General features: G+C 37.5%; 2 protein-coding genes across 3 annotated transcripts in view; one reads left to right on the forward strand and one right to left on the reverse strand.

Moving 5' to 3' along the window:
- Positions 1 to 11,776, reverse strand: hsf2bp (heat shock transcription factor 2 binding protein). 2 transcript variants are annotated; one of them, XM_079614685.1, is made up of 8 exons: positions 10,754 to 10,945; positions 10,190 to 10,337; positions 8,723 to 8,826; positions 8,169 to 8,318; positions 7,878 to 8,019; positions 7,642 to 7,759; positions 7,177 to 7,280; positions 1 to 1,963 (listed from the first exon to the last, which is right to left on the reverse strand). In XM_079614685.1, exons 1-8 carry the CDS (start codon positions 10,802 to 10,804, stop codon positions 1,737 to 1,739), a joined length of 1,044 nt encoding a protein of 347 aa, XP_079470811.1. In that variant the 5' UTR covers positions 10,805 to 10,945; the 3' UTR covers positions 1 to 1,736. The 2 variants fall into 2 exon arrangements, with proteins under 2 accessions (XP_079470811.1, XP_079470810.1); XM_079614684.1 differs by lacking the exon at positions 10,754 to 10,945 and adding an exon at positions 11,425 to 11,776 and having other exon boundaries at positions 888 to 1,963.
- ankrd10a (ankyrin repeat domain 10a) overlaps positions 11,775 to 23,630 on the forward strand; it is a gene marked incomplete at its 5' end in the record, with an annotated part of 20,642 nt that continues 8,786 nt past the window's right edge. Inside the window, 3 exons of the mRNA XM_079614691.1 lie at positions 11,775 to 11,972; positions 14,683 to 14,835; positions 17,645 to 17,736. Coding sequence (XP_079470817.1) covers positions 11,775 to 11,972; positions 14,683 to 14,835; positions 17,645 to 17,736 — 443 coding nt within the window. The remainder of the gene's footprint in view (positions 11,973 to 14,682; positions 14,836 to 17,644; positions 17,737 to 23,630) is intronic.

Consider the following 23,630-nt stretch of genomic DNA (forward strand, 5'->3'; position numbering starts at 1 on the left):
GCTGAACAATAACATGTCAAAAGAGACCAACAAGACATGAATTTGCATGACAAATGCAGAATACATACGTCAACGAAAGGAGCTTTCTCTTCAAGCTTTCGCTGACAAGGGCTTTTATCTCATGATTCAGTTGTCTCATCTACCCCACTACAGCACATAGTCCTATACACAGCGACTACTGTACAAACTAATATTTTTTAGGAAAAGACTGCTAATGGACTTCCACTTCATTATGAATTGACTATACAGCCACTGGTTAAAACATGAAACATCATATAGACATTAAGATGTTTTTTTTATCCTTTAAATCACCGTTTTTTTTAGTGACGTGATAAGGTCAGTTTTTATAATTTTAAGTAATAATCAAGACATATTGTCCATGCATTCAGACAGATAATTTTTTTTATCTTTGCCTTTAATTTTGGTCTGTGTTCCTTGTCCTCTCCCATTCACAAATACTTTAAGTAGGTGAACAACAGTATGTGACAAAAGTATATCCAAATTCAGAGTACTCATTGGAGTGTATAGGCAAAAAGTACCAGGACCTTCTGCATCCAGCAAGATTTTGATGTGTGCATACCATATTCAAAATAAGCAGCTACTCAGGAAAGTGCAGTCTATGAATTCAGACATACTTTGGTCACATACCGTTTTGATAGTAGGGAAGTATGCTCTCGGATGCAGTCCTCGTGTTTTTGCCGGATTAGCTGATTGACGTCAGCTTTCATATTATCAAATGACTTAATTTCCTCTTTCCATCATCATTATCTGCCATTCAACATGATTATGTAATTTATAAAAGCAACACACATTGAGGGTTGTGAGAATGTAATAAAGAAAGAGAAAGACTATGTGAAACCTGGCTGATGGTCTTTTTTGTTGCATTTCTCTGAGATGGAAATCTTGCTTCACTGACAAACACTTTTACTGCAGAACAAATCATCAGAATAATAATAAAATAAAAACTTGTGAAACCTTTTAATTGTATAACTGAAACATAACGTTGCAAAATAAATATACATATGAACAGTGTAAAGGAAAAGGAGAAAGACCACAATCAAAGCAATAAATAAAAAGAGAACATTCTATTAGTCAAACAATTGGGGAAAAACATCAACTGAAAGTGCAACCTTAAAAAGCTCTGCATTTAACTTTTTTAGATAGACTGGGCACCATTATGTCTAACATTTTGCTGCTGACTTCCAAAGGGCCGTAGTTAAATTGGTTCCGTGACGTCCAACTCCTATCTGGTGATTATTCTGCTGCTGTCCTAACAGTGATACTAAGTTTAGAATTCCACGTATGTTGGACAACAGAGATGCTGTTGTTGTGGGTGTGCTAGAAAGGGCAGCACACACATTGATTTGATGATAATCATTGTATAAAGTAATGTAAAGGAAACACAAAGTATATAAGAATGTGGTACAGCCTCTCTGTCATATTATAAAAGACATGCACATCGATCTATAGTGGTGGTCAGAATTCACGTCACAAAAAATATATATTTTACACATCTCCAGGGCCACAGTAAAAAGATGAAAACTTAAAAAAAAGGAATTTTTTTGTGTGTACAAAAAAGGATAGCACTTGCTTCAGCATTGCTTACAATTGGAACTCTTTTTTTCTTTAGATGATTATGCCTGTAACATGGCCAAGTCTCAGAACTAGTATGTGGTTTTGTGGACCTAGTTCAAACTTAGACCTCTCATTTTTAAGTGAGTATGAAAGCCTGGGACTCATTGCTCCTTCTCTGCGACTTTAGTGTTGGTAAGGCTAGCCAGATCTTCCAGTGTTTCCTGGGCTGTTTGTTTGAGAGTGGGGTGGCGGCTTGAAGCTAGATGGTGGATACGATTGAGTGGGAAAGAGCTGAGAAAATCAGTGGTCATGTGTGACATGGCATCTCTCTCTAGCAGTAAAGACTGAAGGAGCCTCAATGACTGCAGACACACTTCTGGGTCAGGGTCTGTGGGAGAGGGAGAGAGAGAGTTTCTTTGTTTGTCATGGGGTAAGAGATACGTCTGTAATCCACTGCACCAGGGCTTCCCAAACTTTTTGTCAGCTTGAACCCCTTAGATGCAAAATACACTCTATGGACAAAAGTATTGGAACACCTCACCTTTAGACCAACAGGGATTTAAGGACATTGTATTCTAATCAAAGACATTAATATGTGTTTTGCAGCTATAACAGCTTCCACTCTTCTGGAAAGGCTTTCCACAAGATTTTGGAGTGTTTCTGTAGGAATTTTACCCATTCATTTCTGAGGTCAGGGATTGATGTTGGACGAGAAGGCCTGGCTCACAATCTCCGTTTCAGTTCATCCCAAAGATGGGGTTGAGGTCAGGGTTCTGTGCTTTTCCAGTTAATTTCTTCCACACTAAACTCATCCAACCATTTCTTTATGGACCTTGCTTTGTGCACTGGGTCACAGTCATGATAGAATACAAAAGGACCTCCCCGATTTGTTCCCACAAAGTTGGAAGCATAGCATTGTCCAAAATGTCTTGGTATGCTGAAGCATTAAGGGCGTTTTCACACCTGAAAGTCCGCACCAAAGTCCGAACCAAAGTTCATATTTTGATACAATTTATACATTCGGTAAGTTTTGGTTTGGTTTCACACTGCAATTATGCGAGCGCACTAAAGAACTTTACAAGACATACTTGCGTCCTGTTGTCATCATCTATATGGACTGCATCTTGACATTGATTGGTTTGTAAACGGACGTGCGTCTGACGTCAGCGTGTTGTCAATTCGGCGGGTGAATTTGACAAGAATGAATGAACAGACGCATATCGATGCCACTTTACTGTTATTATTAGGGCATTACCACCAGCAGCACCAACTATACTCGAGCCTAGTTCAAATTCACCAAATGAACATCCTCGTTGTGCAAACATTTTATCGTCGCAGGCAGGATAGGAGGAGAAGACTGCAAGCAATCCTGCGAGAACCACCGGAACTTCCTGCAAATGGTCTGAAAGTCCGAACCATACAGAAAATGCTTTCACACTAGAAACGAACCAAACCTTTTTTCAGTTTGATCCGGACCGAGACTACCTCTTTTCGTCTGACCAAATTTCGTCTGTTAGGTCCGGAACGTGGTCTGAGGGAGGTTTCACACCTGTAATTTTGAATCGGATCAAACTGAAAATCCGGACCAAACAAGGTAGGTGTGAAAGGGCCCAAAGTTTTCCTTTTACTGGAAGTCCCAAGCCCAACCCCTGAAAACCAGCCACATTCCATTATCCCTCCTCCATCAAACTTTTTTATTGTTTGGCACAATGCAGTCAGGCAGGTAAGGTTCTCCTGGTATCAGCAAAACCCAGACTCATCCATCAGACAGAAATAGAGAAGTGCGATTCATCACTTCACAGAACACAATTCCACTGCTCCAGAGTCCAGTGACTACTTGCTTTACACCACTCCATCCGACGCTTGGCATTGTACTTGGTGCATGGATCAGTCAAGTGAGGCTGCCCAGCCATGGAAACCCATTTCATAAAGCTCCCGCCACACAGTTTTTGTGCTGATATTAATCTCATTGGAAGTTTGGAACTCTTCAGCTATGGAATCAGCTGAGTGTTGGCGACTTTTACACACCATGCGTCTCAGCACTCTGTGGGCCCTATTTTAACGATCTGAAACGCAAGTGTCAAAGCGCAAAGCGCAAGTAACTTTGTGGGCGGATCCCGGCGCTGTTGCTATTTTCCCGGCGGGATAAACGACTCTTGCGCCTGGCGCAAATCTAAAAGGGGTTGGTCTGAAGTAGCTTCATTATTCATAGGTGTGGTTTGGGCGTAACGTGAAATAAACCAATCAGAGCGTCATCTCACATTCCCTTTAAGAGCAGGCGCGCTTGTTCCATGGCGGATTGCTATTATAACGGCGGGTTTGCCGGCGCACGCCAGGAGCAGTTCACAGCTGAGGAGACCGACGTTCTCGTCAGGACCGTAAAACACAGAGAAGTGACATTGGGGATGATGGGAGAAACCCACCCAAATTAGCTTCCGTTAAACAGGCGTATAATTTGGGTAAATGTGTAGCCTAATCTAGATTATTTTTTTAAAAATCTAGATAGATCTTTTTCACATCTTCACGGACACAACCTCCCTCGTGTGTTAATATTTTTCCTTGTAATAATGTATGATTTGCAAAAATGAAAACTGCTGCGTCTGTTTATAATTATTAGAGAATCAAAGGGTATGCGCGTTAACACGCTACATTATGGCCAAGCACGCGCCCTTAAAATACCACATGACTAACGCGCAACGCGCCACTGTCTTTAGACTGTTTTTATCCTTGTCAGTGGCGCAATTGCTTTCTAAAACTGGAAAATAGCACCAGGGAAGTTTTGCGCCGGAACACGCCTCCTCTTTGCGCTGAACCGCCCCCGCGAGCGCAAGTTCATTCCCTAATTTACCGACGTGCGTCTGTGGAGGGAAAAGTCCGCTGTGCGCGGGTGCAAAATAGGAATGATACATGCGTCGGTGTTCAAAGTCAATTGCGCTGGGTGCAAGATAGGGCCCTGTGACCTTACTTTGTGACTTTATGTGGTCTTCTACTTTGTTGAGTTAATGCTGTTCCTAAACGCTTCCACAAACTGATTTATTACAAAGGTGGCATTCTATCACAGTACCACGCTTGAATTCACTGAGCTCTTCAGAGAGACCCATTTTTTTCTAATGTTTACAAATGTTTGTAAATGCAGACTGCATGACAAGGTGCTTGATTTTATACACCTGTGACAGCAATGGATCTGATTGAAACACCTGAATTCAAGAATTAATACTTTTGTCCATATAAGGGCTTTTCACACTTAAAATAGTCATTCTAAACCCCAGGTAAACGGAATCCTGGTTATCTTTATTCACGTCTCACACTGCTCATACTATACCCAGGGTTAACAATTAATCATGGGTATTCATAAGCTGCCGTTACACACTGCACATTCCTACACCCCAGGATAAAGTCCTTATTTGTGGTGTCAGTGTTGACTTGACAAACGCAGCACGTGGCCTGTTTACATAAAGGCTATTCCATTGTGCGTCCTCATATTACACATTGCTGACTGTAATATCAAGTTTTTTCTGAGTGAACTTTTCAAACTATGAAGGCAAGAATGAAATGGTCTGTTCTTCACTCCAATGGACACATTTTCCATTGACATTTTTCCTATCAAACTCAGAAACGACTGTTTATATACATTGCATGGTGTTTCCGTGACTGCCCAAAGCGCGTGAATAATAAGGCATGCAATTGCTTGTCGGTTGCTAAGCATCTAGTTGAAACATTCTAACACCGCATCGTTTCACACTGTACAAGTTTGGCACCGCCATGCGGAGTTAACACCGCAGAAGCGGTGCAGAGTTTAATAACCCCGGGGTTAAAAGCGGTGTTTAGAACGACGATAACCGATAACCGGTTTAAGCAGAATGTGAAAAGCCCAGTAGTGTATTTACTTGAAGTAGCTACTGTGATTTTAAGTTAATATTTCAATAATTGAACATCACATTTGCATGTGGATGGTTCTCTAATGTTGGTTAAAGGTCACATGACATGCAAGTTATTTTTAGTAAATGTTTTAATTAATTATATTAAATTATTTATATATAGGGCGGTACATATATAAAGGCTTACTATTATTACTATTTTATTAATAAAAATGAAGATATACAGTTTATTACTGTTGTAAATTACAATTGTCCTGTAAAATAAAATACATAATTATAGACCTAATGATTATTTTATTTTATACTGCAAGTTATAATAATAATAAACAAGTACTTATGTCTTCAATTCTTCACTTTTAAAAGTACAAATACGCAAGCTTTTATTTTGGCGGAATACTGGTGAAATGTTGTAAAGTTCTATTCAAAAAAATTGTGGAGATGTGTAAATAAAGTGAACTTAGCACACATTGCTTTGCCAAAATGCACATTAAACTCATTTTACATACAGAATCAGATATAACGTTTGTGAGAAGGCAAGGTGCTCTGATGCTGAAAACACTGTAAACTGTGTGTAAGTCAACAGACTATAGGATTATTATATTATAAGTCCCTGTAAAGTCAAAATTAAGTATGTGTTCTGAGTTTGTCAAATCACAGAAAAATGTGTTATTAGCCACCCAGCCAAATTTGAATGATACAAAAAAGCCATCAAGTACATAAAATAAGCAATCAAAATCTTGAAAAAATGAGCAGTAGTCTCTGCTCTCAAACGCCGGGGGCGTGTCCGCTGGCTGCGCTGAAACTACGCCCACTTGCGGGAAAGCTGCCGTCGCTACACCAAGGCCAAGGCGGGAGATAGTCGGTTCGGCCCCATTCACCTCACCAGTAACAGCGGATTATCAGTGAATCGACTAAAGTTTATTAAACTATCCCGTGTAAAATGAAAACAACAGAGGCGGGTTTTGGCGGTGATCCTCAGCTCTCCATCAAGGTGGCTCTTCACAAAATAATCTTCTTGGTGTAATCGTTTTTTGGAAATTTAAATAAGGACACCGATCTGTTTTGTAGCCTTCGTGATTGCATCCAGGTACCGTAGTATGCATTTCCGTGACGAAGGCATAGCTAGCTAGCAAACTGTAGGCTGTAGTAACTAATAGTACTACTGACAGTAACTCGCGATTGAGCGGCAAACTGATGTGAATGTGCTCTATTGTTAGGGGAGGGGCCAGCGTCAGTGGCTCCAGTGCGCCATCAAGTAGGGGCGTGTCCAGGAGCTCAGTGGCTTCAGTGCGTCATCGAGCCCCCGTTTTAGCCCCGCCCAAAATATTTGGAACACAGCAATGGTGAAAAACTGTTTAACGGTCTAACTCCACAATTCAGTACTTCATAGTTCAGTCTTTTTAATATGTTATAGCAATACATTTCTAACATTTATAATGTGTTTAGAATTTTTTTTTAGAATTGCCTTTACAGGGACTTTAATTAAATCACAGCATTTGATCTGATAACACACTAAGGTATATCTTGATTTCAGTTTTATTTTGACTAATTGTGCATTTATTTATTTCGTCAACTACCAAAACCCCTGCAATTCCCTCGCAAACACGTATTTGGGAAACCCTGCTCTACATGAACAGTGTTGTGATGCCGTCTGACTGGGATTTTATAAACTCGAAAGCTTTGAGAAGCTCTCTCAGAAACTCACAAACATATACATACACACCTTCCAGAAGCGTGCACAGAAGAGGTAGAAGTCCAGGACTCTCACTTATAAGCTTCAGTCCGTTCACACTGATAGTGATGTTATATAAAGCCATTAGCATCAATCTGCAAACAAAAATATAAAGTTGCACACTTCAGAAAGAAGCACATAAATCAACTTACAATAAACATTATGTACAATAACAACTCAATTTCTTCTAAAACACCTGCATGTGAAAGTAAGACTGCATATTGGGTCAATCACATAAGTGTCCACAGGTAAAAGGAATAAAAAAAATATATAGTTAAAACATTTTATTTATGACTCAAAAAATGTCATGTGGTGTAACCATTATGCAAACCAATTAATTACATATTTTCCTTACACCCTGAAAAGTCCACATCGTGTTTATTATTTTCACAAATAAATCATTTAAATCACAAATATCAGTCATTTTCAGATGTGTACTTTTAAATTGTGACATACACTTTGAGTTTTGGAAATACTCCTGGTTTCATTAGTCCCAGTAGCCGCATCAGAGTACCCAATAAGATGTGGGCAGAAGAGGACAGGAAGTCTCGTCCACAAGACACAGCAGCTACATCTAAAACAAGTGAATAGATGAAATTACCATTTCACATGTTCTTGAGATGGTAATAATATATAAATAAGTCATGACCGTTAGATGGAACTAGTATTTAAAACAAACTCAGTGCCCTCACTGGTAACAACGCCAGCCAGCGCCAGAACGAAATGATGCTCATGCGAGTTGTAACTCTGTTGTGGCTTTGCATCGTCATCCATAAACTTGATGAACGTCTCCAAGGTTTGACCTGCTACGCTCAGGAACGGCTCCAGTTTACCCTGTGGACACACGTGTATACAGAGTAAACCTACTCAGTGGAGGTAAAACAAATGTATCGGGTTTTTTTTCTTTTCTCAAAACAACCCAGGTTTCACTTAAACTGGAAGTCACCGCTTAAGTGTCCACTCTCAAAATGGTACAAACTTACATCAGCCAATATGTCTTTGATCGCTTCCTCCCTTTGAGATGCACTCCAGAGCAGGGTGCAAGACGCAGAGCCCAGCTCAGTGCAAAAGTCTTTCTGTTGCTGCAGCTGCTCTCTGCACTCCCATAACTGCTGCTTTAGAACCAGCTTCTCCTACAAATGTAGTAGATACTTGCATAACAACCTTCTTGACTCCTAGGCCCTTCATTGTCAAAGATAATAATAATCAAAGGTCCCCAAAATAGTTCTGGTACATTTTACTTTTGGCAATATATAACAAATGAATATATTAAAATGTGTATATTAATATGATTAAATAAAATTAATATAAATAATTGAACTAAACTTCAGCAATTTCTACCTGATAAGATATTGTAGAGCTTGACATGTATATTGGTTAGGGTTTCCAATTCCAACTGTTCATATGTATAAAATATTTTTTTGTTTATACTTATTTTGAATAATTTGAGCAGATGCTTTCTTAGAATTTTCCTATAAATCATGATGTTTCTTTTCAGTGTGGTCTCATCCTTTTCTTTACTCCTCTATTTTGGTACCTGTTTCTCTCTTTGACAGTCGCTCAGTGCAGCATCTAGTCTGGAACGGATGTGCAGACAATCGTCTCTCTGTTGCTGCTGCTCACGGTCACTGCGTTCTTTGACTATATAACAATCAATCATTTTTTAATAAGTCAACAGTCAGAATAAAAAGATTAAGATTCACCATTTAGTAGTGTTACAAATGCTGCTAAACAGGGTTGTTCACCATTCAGAACCGAATTGAGAAGGTCTTTTAAATTTTGGTTCAGTTTCAGAATTTGTCCTGAATTTAAATTGATCTAGGGAACAGGATGCTAAATTGCTATTTGAATTTGAATGTAAGTAGTAGAAGTGAATGGAATAACTGGAATGGTTAACTAGAAGAGTTAAAAATTAGAAGAGTTTGCCTTTGCAAAGACAAACTTTGATTGTTGGGCTTTAAGCTATGTTTTAAACTAGCTATATTGAACAAGTGACAAATATTGTATTAGTACTGAAAACCATTGACCTAATTCACAGCAGCGTTGTTAAAGGACGGTATTTTCGGTATTTTACACTTAAAGCCCTGTTTTCAGATCGTTTCAAAAATCGCTGCAAAAGATGCTTTCCAACAGGTTTTATCTTAGTTTTTGTCCAACTCCACTCCATTGACTTGTTTTGGATGTAAGGTACAGTATTACAAAAACTACGATAAAACCTGTTGGAAAGCATCTTTTGCAGCGATTTTTGTGTGAGCATATCAGTGAACACCCCTGACCACTCTGTGAGTTTCACGTCTTTGTAAACGAAAGTTGAATGCGTTTTAGGAAGGATTGTTCCAGTGCACCTATGCAGCCATTGTGGAGGTGGGGGGTGCTACCACAGAAACCGAAAATTCTCGGGCCAGCAGCATGTGTCCAAATTTCAATCTTAACCATTCTATTTCATCAGAAACTATCTGAAAACCGGGCTTTAAGTGTAAAATACCAAACTTGTCCTTTAACATGAATGAAAGCGATACTGTGAGGGATTTTCAGTGGATTGTACTGTCATTTAATGTGTTTTTGGTTTGTTCTGCTGACAAAATGTCAGTAGACAAAAAGAAAAAAAAATTCAGACAAATTCAGCTTTTTACAGTGGATGCCATTGAAAACAGCCTAGCTTTCATACATGTCATGGCACTGATCTGAATGAGGTCTATAGTGGAAAAATGCTTTATTTTTTCAGAATGCATTAACCGGGTTGGTTTCTTTTAAATTGTAGTAGATTCCCCTTCCTGTTATTCCAATTCAAATTTCAATTCAACTTCCTGTGAGGTGTGGCCAGTTTAATTCAAATTCCAGCTCCTGAATTAAAATCTTCAGTTCAGCTTTATCTAGGCCTAACGTTATATATCGAGGACTGTAGCATGTACAAAACAAAGTACAACACATATTGTTTTCATATTAGTCCATATTCTTTTGTGTCATAACTGTGCTCTATTAATATAAAATAGTTTTTGCTTACATGTGTCCAGAGACCGTCCTTTATGGATAGTATCAATAAAGTCACTATTGATTACTTTTGGCATAAACTCTCGTAGTGTTCTGACTTCTGCCTCCAGTTTCTCCAAGTCTCGCTTTCTGACTCGAACGAAGCAATCTGATCCCACATCCTTTAAACACACAGACAGGATAATTTGTGATTACTGTTAGAGGTAGACAAACGTTACAGTGTAAGTCTGACATTGGACAGGGCCATCTGCTGTATGTACGGTACAAAATTCCACCAAAGTGTATTGTGTATTATTGAACGTGTGTTAGTGGTGGAACAATGACATCTTGTGGTAATGCTGGTGGTTGCGTTAGTCTTGATACAACTATCCTAGTTTAAAACGTCGTTATAACTGAGAGTTTGTCTTGGAAAACCATTAAAATGCCTTTGTGGTGACAAGTCTTGATATGGTTTCAGGGGTATAGAAATATCAAACAAACATTAGCTTACTTAAACACTAAAGCTTTCATCCACTTAACTGAACTAACGTTAATTTCCTCAACAACAAACTTGAACTGGTAAAAATGGTAAAGTTACCTCTCCTGCAGATGACAGAGACGACACATAAGATGTATTGGTTGTTTTCATTTCAAAAAGTGCTAATTTGATAAAGACCTCTGGATTTGGACGAAAGACCTCTGACCTATTAAAATGTGTAAACCATGTCTTTAGCGCCCTCCACTGTTCGGCGCAAAACAAGTAATCTCCCTGCTGTCACCCATCCCCCTAACCGAGAACAGGGGCGCCTCCGCGAAGATTTTAATGTATTTTGAACAACGTACATTCCCATCCAAAAATATCCTTCGTTCTAACCTATTTTTTTACAGTCTATGGTTCTAACACTATCCCCACCCCTGAACCTATCCCTACCCTAAAGTTATCCCTAAAATCAAAGAGAAATGACTGGTGAATAATACTGATGTAAGCACCTAAACCTAGTTATAAGCCTAAACTTGACATAAACTTTAAACTTGTTGATCCAGGAAAACGTTGTAGGCCTACTTGGTGAAAACAAAAAGGTGAACGTGATTAATCCGGACCTGTAACCTGCAATTACTTCCAGGATTTATTCACATAAATTACTCAGATTAAATTATATTTTGACTTGCATGAAACCAGTTACTTTAGATGTTACCACAAATATCGCACATTATTGAGTTTACATTTAGGCCGGATCGCATTAATATATTAATTTGAATAATTATTACCACCAATGTTCTGTGAAATGCGTATTTTGGTTTCAAACCGAGATCCTGAACACGCCTGGTGGTGAAAGTCCATGACGGGTTTTTCCATACGTCATTACGTTGTCTGGGACCTGGGTCAACCTGATCCCAGCCCCAGGAGAACTCCAGCACGGGATTTACAAACAGCCACTCAAGATACTTTTTGAGAGAGTGAGCGCCGTTCACTCTCAGCAGTTCAGTCAGTCTCACTGCCTCCTTTGTGTGTGTGGTGTGGACGGTGCTGCTATCTGAGCACAGCGCCTTGCTCACCCCTACGGCGTTCATAAGCCAAATAATTCGGGGTTTCCGCGTCACAGCAGAACTGCTGGAGCATGTCTGTAGAGCTGGAGCCCGGTTTCTCCAACGACGAGGTGCTGAACGTACGTTACCCGCTTCACCGCGCATGCAGGGATGGAGACGTCGGCGTTTTGTGCTCGTTACTTCAACGCTCCACCAACCAGGCGGACCTGGTTGCCGAAGACTCGTTTTACGGCTGGACCCCTATTCATTGGGCTGCACACTTCGGGAAGGTAACAGACAAACATTAATCTCATGTATGTTCTAATGCAGTTCTTTTCCAAGTGACGTTAGCTTCCGGAGACGCGATGATTTAGGGAATAATGAGGGTGTAACATCATTAGTCAGGCGGGCTGTCATCAAGAACTGAACCACAACATGTGCATATACAAACAAAACTCGGATATGTTAACAAATTTCATCAATAAGAAACGGGTTGACGTATTGCATGGACAATAAGGCCATCGGCAGAAAACAGGTCACATTCGCAGCGGCTGCGTGCAAACTCGCATGCTGGGCAGAGATTAATCACTAATACATGTTTGAACTGCGAGTGAGAGCATTATGAATTATATCTGAGATGAAGCAGACTACAGCGCCAGTGGCCGTGTTGTCTATCTAAAGTGCGTAACGAGTATGTTGTTACGGATAAACCTGGCTAGTTATGTTGAATAGAAGAAATCAAGCCGAGTATAGACAGTACTGGTTGTTTCTTTGTTTCTGGATCACATTACTTGGACAAATCAACTTGCATGGACAGTGGCCAGGAAGGCTGCAACATCACAGGCGCCAGTACGCACAGGCGCGAGCTCACTGATTCATTCATTGGCTGGGCGAAGACCAATAAAACACCACGCGCCAAAAACGCGAATTTAAAATTCAAACTTTTTTTTTTTTTCTTCGAGTTTTATTGTTGTCCTTTTTTTTAATTTAAGAGTTCCATGCCATGCGTTTTAATTCATGATTTAATTCACTAATGGTTATTAAGGCTGCACATAATTACTGTAACATAATTTTTTTTTTGTTATGTTAATGCCTAAATAGTCCAGTAGTTTACAAATGCAAACCACAGTGACTTAAAAATTAATGTTATTTCAAATAAATCACCTCATTATTTTTCAATGCCAACATTCATTATGGAGAAAAGGAAAAGCCTTAGTGGTGTAGGAAGTTTCCACAGAAACCCTCTGAGCAAAGAACCAGTCCTGTAAAATGCGTTTTCCACACTTCAACACATTTGTCACTGGCTCAAATTCCTCAGCTTTAATACAACTATTTTTTTTTCGTGATGATCATTCTACACTTCTGTACACATCTGAGTTAAAAAAAAAAAACGTTTTAATACTATTCTTCGTATTTTACCAGTGATGTGTTGCCATACATTTTTAGCTGCTTTATCCTCTCCCTCCTTTTTTTCAAAGTTCACAAATATTAGATGAGGAGAGGAATGTAAGTTTTTCTGCTCCTATTGCTGCTGATTTTGCTCATTTCACAGATGTTTTGGCCATGAAGCAGTTTCAAACTGATAACAGAGGTGGTAGGACTTAGAGAATGTTTAAAGGATTTACTCCACAATTTTTCCATGTGTTGGAGAGTTTGATTAATGTCAAGAAGGGAGAACAGCCAGAGAATTGGGTAATAAGTTGCCCCATTGTAAATTGTTGTCTTGTAGTGTAATAGATGGGCATCAACTGATAAAAGATAAAGCAGTCTTTTACAGCGTTCGCCCTTTACATTTCTCTCCCAATCTCATACAAAATGCAGGAAAGGAAACAAACAAGGCGATACATTTACAAAGAATTAACAAGGTGAATGACACACAACACACCTGATAAAAGTATTTTACAATGTGAATTCGCCCTTAACATTTCTGTGAAATAAATGTTATTAGCAATGCATTAACTTAAACTAAGCAAAACATTAATGTGAAAATACACAATACACACTTTTCCCATACAGACACAATGAAAAAAGAGAAAAGGAGGACCAAAGATAGGAAATATCAAGATTTATGCAGTCAGAAAATTACCGGTAAAGGAAAAGATGCACACATATGCAGAGTCAGACAAGCATATCATGCACATTTGAACATTTTGTGTAATTCTTAATATAGGAGTACGTGTAGGCTATAATAAAGTAAACTTCCCTTACACCATGGTGTTCCATGTTGAAACTGCAACACAGCTGCTGGTCTCTGACAGCAGAGCAGAGAACATGAGCTTCAAATACCTAGTCAGACAGATCAGCAGTCAGTCTGGCTCAAACTATTTAATTTCTGAAGCCCTATTCAGACGGGACTAGTTTTCATGGAGGGCGTTAGAGAAATTTGTGTTTCACAGGCGTACTTTGATTTTGATCCTGTCCAAACCTGCCATGTCTGTGGTTTTCTCACAAAACCTCAGTAAAAATTCCAGGGCAAATTACCTAGTGTTTTTCGGCAAACTCAACGGCCCTCTGAGAAATCTGATCCCGTCCGCATGTGAATGTCTGTGATTGCGATGTTGTATTCTACTAAGGGTTCTCTTTGTGTCTGGTTTGAACTACCTGAGCTACTGTTTGAACACCAATCTTTCGCATACTTTCATTTCAATGTGGATGGTATCCGACAAAAAAAAAATAGAATCACAAAATTAATAAATAGAACCAAATTGTGCAAGCTGCGAAGACTGCTCATGTTAATATCAGTGTCAGGTAAGATACTTGTCTTGATGTCTCTGCTTACTCATGCGTGTTTATTATTATAAACAGCCACTTCTAAAAAAGATGAGAATATTTTACTCCGTTCACCACTGAAGTCTGATGATATAAACTGCAGTTTAAGGCTCACTCCTTATCACATAAAATGTTCTGAAATTATTGTTGACAAGCATGGTTCAAAGTCATTTCAATGGTTTGTTGGTTTTAATTTAAAAAAAAAAAAATTCTTCTCTCTGTCACAAACAGCTGGAGTGTGTTATGAGGCTGGTGCAGGTGGGATGTGAAGTTAATGCACTGACAACACGGTTCGCCCAGACCCCGGCTCACATTGCTGCATTTGGAGGAAACCCAGAATGCCTGCTGTGGCTCCTACACACTGGGGCTGAAATAAACAGACAGGTTGGTCCATGTACAATAATAGCTGGCATTAGTGATGAGGGTAGTACTATACTATACTGGTATGACAATATATAGGACTTGTGATGTCCTATATGTGACTTGAACTTGATAAATGAGTTGAGATTTTATTATTTGTGGTGATATAAGCCTTATGAATTTATTTCCCAAGATGTCAAAACCAAACAGCTTGTGAAACCGTATGTCATGTAATGTTACATCTACTGGTCAGCTATAAAAAAATCAACTCTAGAGAGGAGCATTTTGAAAATATATGCATTATATTTTTAACCAGTTGTCTTCATCAATGTATGTTTGAATAAATCTTTAATGAAAACTTTTGTTATAGCCACTTTTTTTAATATATATATATATATATATATATATATTTAAAGATCAAATTGGAGTAGAAACGATTATAACATACAATTTTTGAAATAAAACTGCCTTGTGTTGTGTGCAGTTTAAATTATTATATGCAGTAATTAATTATTAACTAAACTTGTGGTTTTCAGCTAAATTAAAACAAATTTCAGTTTCAGTGTTTTGGTAAAATATTGGTATGGTTGCATTACTAGTTACTGTTTTCATACCATTTATCTTGAGTAAGTGCCTTAAAGTCCTCTTATCAGTTGCCTAACTTATCATCCCTGCTTCCACTTCCTTCATTTCTCTATCCTCTCTCCGGTGTCCTGGAGCACAAATCTCTGCCAAACTGATCCTATTGCTAGGGATGATCCTCTTTGTGATAGACAGATCTTTGAATGGTGACGTCTTTCCCCAAGGGTTGAGCACTGAAGTCTGTGAATTAGCCTAAAGGGCATTAGAGGTTACTCACCCCTTAACAACATATGAAGACAAGTAGACTAAGAAAAAAAAGGTGACATGCATGACAGATTGTCATTTTCGGTAACACTTTACAAGTTTTCATTTGTTAACTTTAGTTGACTATATTTGTTAACATGAACTAACAATGATCAATAGTTCTACATCATTTTTTAATCTTATTTAATGTTAATCTCAACATTTATATACATTAAGGTCAAAAGTTGTTTCTTTTAACATTACTAAATGCACTGAACTATTGAGAACATTTTAATTAAGTAACATTTAACAGTTAATATAAAAATGTATTGCTCAATGTTAATAAATGAGACCTTATTGTAAAGTGATGCCTAATTATCTTTAAATAAATGTCTGTTAAATTTATATTAAATATCTAAACATTCTATATTTAATTATTACATGTGCAGACTGAACCGTTTAAGGCCATTTGCTCAGGAGTTGTTTAAGAATGCCAACATACTTCAGAATGTGTCCTGTCTTAACTGTTGGATTGGTTTGAGTCTTTCAAATTTTGTGTTCCCCCATGCTCTTTTGGATTTTGTTTTCATTGGATTTTAATTTCTCCACAGTTGCAGTTGCAACTGATATGAAAGTGATGCTGAAGTCTTAAAAGTATAGGTTCAGGTGTTTTGCATTAGAAATTGATTAGAGATGCATGATTAATTGTTAAAAGATTATCTTGATTCAAACAACCCAGCGATCCTATTACAAAATGACCACGATTCGACTATGTATATTTAACCTTTGACAAGTATGATCACAGCGAAACATTCAAATCTGCCTTTACACTGCCGCTGACCCAGAGAGAACAGTTGACGCATGATAAAAACATCTTCACAAATCTTTTCAACCACACACAGTATCATTATTTATGTTACAATATTTCCATTATCACTTGTACTTCGATAAGAGGATATAAACACTGATGGTTACGATAACAATCAAAATAGAGTAATCCACGCTTTGAAAGTAACTTGACTCTTCAAATAAAGATTGTATAATTTACATTGTTACACCAGTAAGTGTCGACAAGTGATTGTTAAAAATTGCATTTGTCATTGAATCAGTCATTTAAGAGATTTGTTCCAAAATTCTGATTCGTCCAGTAATGAATCAAGTGAAGTCTTTGAGTGAGTAATTGAATCATCATTCATTCAAACTGATTTATAAAAAAAAAACTGCTGTAGACTGCAGCAACTGATTCTTATTTATTTATCAGAACCTTTAGTAAATATATTATTTTGTATAGTTGTTTATTCAGAATTGTGACACAATCGTGATCTCTATTTTAAACAGAAAATGGTATCCTGAATCGTGCAGCTTTAAAAGTGATTACTGGACCATTTAAATAAGCAGCCGATCAATCAGGCATTCCAAATCAGGCTCAAGTTGTCTTTGCTTGACTTGCATTTAACTGTCATTTTGTTTAATAGTGACATACTTAACATCACATATGTTTTACTAGACAAACATGCACAGAGACTGATGGAGCTGTCCATCCTGTATTATTGTGTTGGTTCAAGAGGAAGTGAATGAACAATCCCTGTTGTATTACTGTTTCTGCAGTAATTGTGTGGTTTGACCTTAATTTTGTGGTATTATCTGGGTCATTTAGGAGCAAATTATTGTCTGTGCTTTAGTTTATCACCTTTAGGGGGAGCTGTTGTGTTAGGGTGAAGAGTTCAATGTCTTCCTTATGACTCACTCAGTGTTCTGTTAGATTCTCTTCTTCTTCTCTTCTTCAGAGTGATATCTACCAGAGGTGCAGACATGGACCTTTAAACAGCATTTTAGATCCACGTTGTTTTCAACCATGCTGATGGCTGTGCTCATTAAAGCTTTTGAATTATAAATAAATGGATGTACAGAATGTTGTCAGCCTGTCTGTTGCATGGCAAGTTTGAAGAACTGTTCAATTAATGTTGTGAAAGCCTGTCAAAATGTTTCATTTACCATATGGTTTCAGGATTATGTGGGTGAAACACCCATTCACAAAGCAGCACGGGCCGGTAACATGGAGTGTATTAATGCCTTGTTGGTCCAGGGAGGCAAACCGGAGTAAGTCACTGTCTTATTGTTTTTTTGTTTTGTTTTTAAATGCTTTATCATGTGACTTCATGAGACGCTTTTTGTTACATCACAGTGTGAAAGGGAATCTCCATAAATTAAAAAAAGCTCTGCCATTGAGCCTGCATTTTGATTTTGACCATGTCATGAAACCAGATGAAATGCAACTAGAAAGCCTTGATAATTCACATTTATACCTGATCGGCTCAAGAAAGCTTTAAAATCCTTAGACGCTTCTATTAATTGAGTCCTGAAAAATCATTTGACTTTATGCCACAATCAGAAGAATGTAAATGCAAATATTATTGCAAGAATTATTTAGCATGCAATTAGTAATTGTCACCCTTGTAGTACAATGTCTATAGTTATAAAATTTTCTAAATAAATGTCATTTTGTTATTTACATTTTCCTCATTTCCCTAGATTCCTAGATTTTTCTTTCAAAACACTTTTCAATTCTAAAAACAACTGCAAATGTACAATCACTTAAATTGTATTTCAATTAAAGGATAGTTCATCCCCTCCAAAATGTCATAATTTACTCACCCTCATGTCGTTCCTACCCCATAAGACTTCTTTTCATATTCGGAACACAGATGATTACAGGTATTATTAATATTCTTTAATAATTTTTGTCCATCCATTGAAAGTCTACGCAACCAAAACTTTACAATATCTTTTTGTACTTCTTGTGTCAAAGTAGTCCATGTGATGGAGAGGTTTAATTAGGGGCCAAGCTCCGAAGGTGCGTAGGCTAGGCACCTATTGAAATCGTTGCCGTTCTTATTCTTCTTCCGCTCTGGAAGTCTATGGCAGCCCATAGAATCGCTTGTGAGAAAGTTATGAAATTTGGCACTCTGATAGAGGACCGTCTGATCTGTCACCATAGCAAATTTGGAGTCTCTAACTCAATCCTTCTAGCCTGGGAAAACCCTGACGAACTTCCAGCAAATTTGAGATTTGCTCTGCATGTCAGTCTGGCCAAGAGCCCATTCAAGTCCATTTCCAATTTTTCCAAATCGAGGCACCAATAACAAACGTTGAGGCGGGCTTTACACGATGACGATCACTCTGATTGGTTTCAGGTCTATCCAATTGCGCCCAGAGGCATTTGAGCGACGTCCCTTTGGAAATGGGCTGTGAATTAACCTTTCCCAAATTAACCTGTGAAAAAACATTTGCCAATATCTTCGAAACCTTTATCTTTTTTTACACATATTTTGCCTAAAATTATCTTAATGTCTTTAATTGCTCATTGTTGCAGTTTGTCTGAAACTTCCAGACATGTTGGCATGGTTTGTTGTAGGGATGCTCCGATCAGGATTTTTGCAGCCGATACCGATTACCGATTTCTTGTCATGGTGATCGGCCGATACCGATCCCAATGTTTAATACACTTAATATAAGACAAAGATAAATGCAAACAAAACAGAGAAAATGGAGCAGTCTGATAATAAACATTTAATCACCTAAAATGGAAAAGTCTGATGTAACTTAAAAATTGTCCAAAACAAGTCTGAGCAGGACGAAATTAATTCAAAAAATAAACATTTAAACTCTTAAAAGAACAAACTTGAGTAGTTTGATGCGACTCGTTAGTAGGGATAGGCATTTCAAGCAAAAATTATACTCTAAGATCGCTGGGTATTATTCAATTATTATTCAAAAATGGCACCCCTCCCCCATATGCACACACACATGCATGTATAGGCTACACACGTGAGAAAAGTGGAGCGATGTGACGTTTAAATATAACAAACTTTAATATACGTTTCATATTTATGTTTAAATAATATAATGATTTTTTTTTTTTTTTTCATTTTATCTGTTGATTATATGAAAAGGGAACCATCAGATGGGTATAAGATCATAAGATGCCCAATCAGGAGACATTTGGAGTGGGTCAGACATGATTTTGAACACTTAAGTTCTGCTTTGTAGAAAGCCATTCTTAAAAGTGAATTTCGTTTTGTATAAATTGTATCTTAATTTAAACCAATGCGCGTCACAGAAATGAACAGAAACTCAGCGTAAGCTTTTCCTCACAGACTTGAGAAATATATGTTGGCTTATAGAAAGCTTGAAATAAAACCCCCAATTAAAATCGCATAGAAATGGGCAACTCTCTGCTTCTGTATAGGCTAATCCGAAGTGTGCATTTCTCTCTATAGGCGCATTCCCTACTGTGAAGATGGCGAGTCAGCAACGCAAACTTTATCTTTGCAGCACAATTATAATGTATCATGCTGCATAATCATTACTTTTTCCAATTCTTTGTGGCAAGCTTTATGCATGCGCTTGAGATGCGGAATAGGCAATATTTTACGATAGCGCTTATATTCTCTCTCATATATATTTAAGTAATTCAATTAATATAAATATGCGATTAGACTAATTGCTTAAATGTACTACTAGTCGTCTAGAGAGAAAAACTTTAATCGTGCACGGGCAGCCCTACTTATTTCATATATTTTCTAACCAGCCTGTCACAAAGGGCACTCTGAGCGAGCTGAGCGAGCAGAGCGAGTGGTGGCTCGTCCTTTAGTGCCGAATCAGGTTCTTCGTATGAAATGTTTTGGACAATGCTCCTCCACTTGAGATTTCCTAGTAACATACACTGCAAATAGCGAATTTTTCATTGTTTCTCGAAACATGGCAATTCCACACCGACTGCTGCACCAAATCATTTAAGTCCACGCGCATCATGTACGTCCTCCTGTGTTGAAGTCATCTAATTGTGATCCGTTTTTGAGATCGGCCAAGTTAGTGAGTACCGATCAAGTCATAAAATGTGATTATCTGCCGATCGATCGGAGCATCCCTAGTTTATTGTCTTCTTTGCACTTGGCTCCGATAATGGCTGCTTGCAGCTATATTTTGAACTTATATTTGCATTAAAAAAAATCAAATGCATTGAGCACATAAAATATGGTAAACAGAAGCTCAACTGCATTTGATACGCCAGAACAAACCTCATTAGTTCTCATGGAAGCTTGAACGTGCTTGTGTGACACTTAAAAGAACAAGCCTTGTTGGTTCTCGTGCTTCAAGCAAGCTCAGTTGAGCTTCTATTTTCTTTAATCAATGTTTAAAGTAATTAAAGCCTAAATCATATATGTTGGTCATATTAAGCGATTGTCTCTTCAGAAGACTGGAATTAAATTGGTTGATTCATAAGGAAACTTTTTGTTCTTCTTGAGTAAAATTTTTGGTTGCGATGGATGGACAAAAATGATGAGAGAATATAAAATGATGAGAGAATATAAAAGTATCTTCATTTGTGTTCTGCAGATGGGCGGCAATCTTATAGGTTTGGAATGACGTGAATGGCAGAATTTTCACTTTTGGGTGAACTAATCCTTTAAATGTACTGCTCTGTTTTATTGGATGCAGCTACAGTCAGCATTAGGCCTGCAGAGCTTTTTTTAGTGGAGTTTTTCTTTAATTAACATGACTGTCTGTGTCTAAGCTTTTTGTCCTCATTTAGCTTAAAAGGTGTGTTTCTGTTTAGTGATTCAGTTTGAGGTTAAGATGAAAATCGCACAAAACAAATGCACATTTCCTCATTTTCCCACCCAGCCGATCTGAGGTATTTTTACTAATCTTGGCATAGAACGTGAACTGCAATTTGGAAATATTCAATATGAGAAATAAATGATCCTTAAAAAAAAAAAAAAAAAAAGGTATCACTCTTGGCCAATAAAGTTACACTGACATGTAGGTATGTAGATTATCATATTGGCTGTGCTGGATTACTAGAGACCTCTTAAAATGCAATTACATTTTGCTTTAAATCCAGTAAGTGAATGGCGGTTCTTTAAGTACTGGTCCTAAAACCATTAAAAATAAAGGATAGTTTTTTTGAGAATGGCACTCGTATGTGAAGGCTGAAAGATGGGTGGATGTTTGAGTAATTGTGCATTTGTTTGTTATTTAAAGTATGTCTGTAGGTAACCTTAAAAGCATGTTGCCTTGTGTTTGTGTGTTTAATGAAATAAAATGTTTATTATATTGTCTCAAAGAAATGACTTCTCTTTCCAGATTAGCTCAAAACTAAATTTTTATTGAGTTCTCATTAAATCATACAGAAATTTCTTATGAGTTAATGGCACACTCAAACCGCTACTGTTCATGGATACATCAGTCAGTGTATACCAGCACATGCCCCAGAAAAGATCACAAACTTGCATTAAAGTCGTGTCCACCAAAGCTTTTTTCTCCTGCAGCTAGCGTATTTTTCCAATTGTTTTCAACGGGAGCACCACGTTTTTAAAACTCCAGGAGTGTACCGAGGCACTGAGCGTCTATTTCACGCTGAGCGCTCAGTTTTTTTTACCTATAAAACTTTACCATAACACTTTGGGTAAAAAGCAAGGCTCATCACTGTCACTTTTTACCCAACCATCCAATCACAGTGGAGGAGGGGCGGGACTAATACAACAACGACCAACCGCCACACTCTGCTTGTACAACGTCAAAAGATGACGACAAGCATAATAATGGATCCAAGTAATTTAAAACAATAGCCAGAGCAAATACTTCACATTGTATCGACATTTTTATATAGAAACTATCCGTGAAATGAGATGCTAGTAACACTTCCGCGGATATTATGTATAATAACAAGCAGAGCGTCTCAACTGGAAAAAAAACGCTACGCTGCCAAAACGCTCTCAAACCACAGCTTGGTGTCTGCAGAGCGCCTAGAGTTTTCAACTGGCTAAAAACGCTTTGGTGGACACGCGGCCTAACAATCTGGCAAACATTAGTAATAAACAGACATATCTCTCTCTATTGTGAAATAAGTTCTTATGTTTTATAGTTTGCCTGTTTTTTCCATTGAAATAATTATCTTGTGTAAAAGTTTTGCAGTGGTTTAAGTCTGTTATACTGCATTTAGCATCAAGGACCTTCTGTAGACCAGACTGAGTAAATTTAGCTGGATCCGTGTTAGATATCCTTGGAAAGTTGGTGTGAACTGGTTTGACACGTGTTGGAAATTTTTCTAATTTTTCAAATGAGACCACAAAATTATACAGTTGTGTAGTTTTTGACAAAATTGAAGCACTGCTTTTAGTATACACAAAACAATCTCTGAATTGAATATAATGTGATGAACCTACTTGTAAAGCTGACTTATAAAATTATTCACAGGTTATTCATCGTCTTTTTTTTCTTCAAAACATCTGTATGTAACAAATAATAATAATAATGTTAATTCTTAAAATATCTATCAATTTGTAGACACATTTGCTTAACATACGAAAAATACAGGTACAGCATTGTCTGTAATGTGTTTATTTGTTTGCTTGTATATTTTAATTGGCCAAGTTCTTCAACTTAGTTTCAATCAAAACACTAATTGATATATCGTGATAATTGTCATTTATAACTGTCAATAAGACTGGTTGAAATAATTGTCCATACAATTGTCTATACTATGTAGCATAGCAGTGCTTCGTTTTGTTGTAATTTAAGTTAACACTTCCTTACTATACAGAGCCAAAGTGAGTGACACCATTTACCAAAGAAAAATGTTTTCAAGCTGTTACATCAAAATATGTAATCACTAAGGCTGTCAATGTATTGAAAGATTAAGAGATCATTTGTTAAACGCCATTAAATTGTATTTGGCAAAATAAAAATAAAAAATCCCAATTTGAAATTAAAATGGTTTTATTCTTTTCTGCTTGACTACAGTTGGAGTCTATGTATTTTTCAAAAAGCATTGCTGCAGGTTTTAATACTAAAACCTCAAAAGTCCATAGTTGGGCGGGCTCATGTTTATTAGAAAATGGTTTATTAGTAAATTCAGTGACTCTGACTTTATTAATTAAATCCAAACTTGGAACAAAAGTAAATTAATTTGCTGCCACTACAAGGTG

Source organism: Phoxinus phoxinus (genome assembly GCF_949152265.1).
Source record: "Phoxinus phoxinus genome assembly, chromosome: 6".
NCBI lineage: Eukaryota > Metazoa > Chordata > Actinopteri > Cypriniformes > Leuciscidae > Phoxinus > Phoxinus phoxinus.

Bases quoted from the DNA above. Each gene is read 5' to 3' on its own strand.
- hsf2bp (XM_079614684.1), bottom strand. From the start codon at position 11,727: ATGAACGCCGTAGGGGTGAGCAAGGCGCTGTGCTCAGATAGCAGCACC. The intron at 8,827-10,189 runs GTAAGCAAAAAC...ATTGTTATATAG, and splicing joins AGGACGGTCTCTGGACACAT to TCAAAGAACGCAGTGACCGT. The intron at 7,760-7,877 runs GTGAGGGCACTG...CACTTGTTTTAG, and splicing joins GCTGGCTGGCGTTGTTACCA to ATGTAGCTGCTGTGTCTTGT.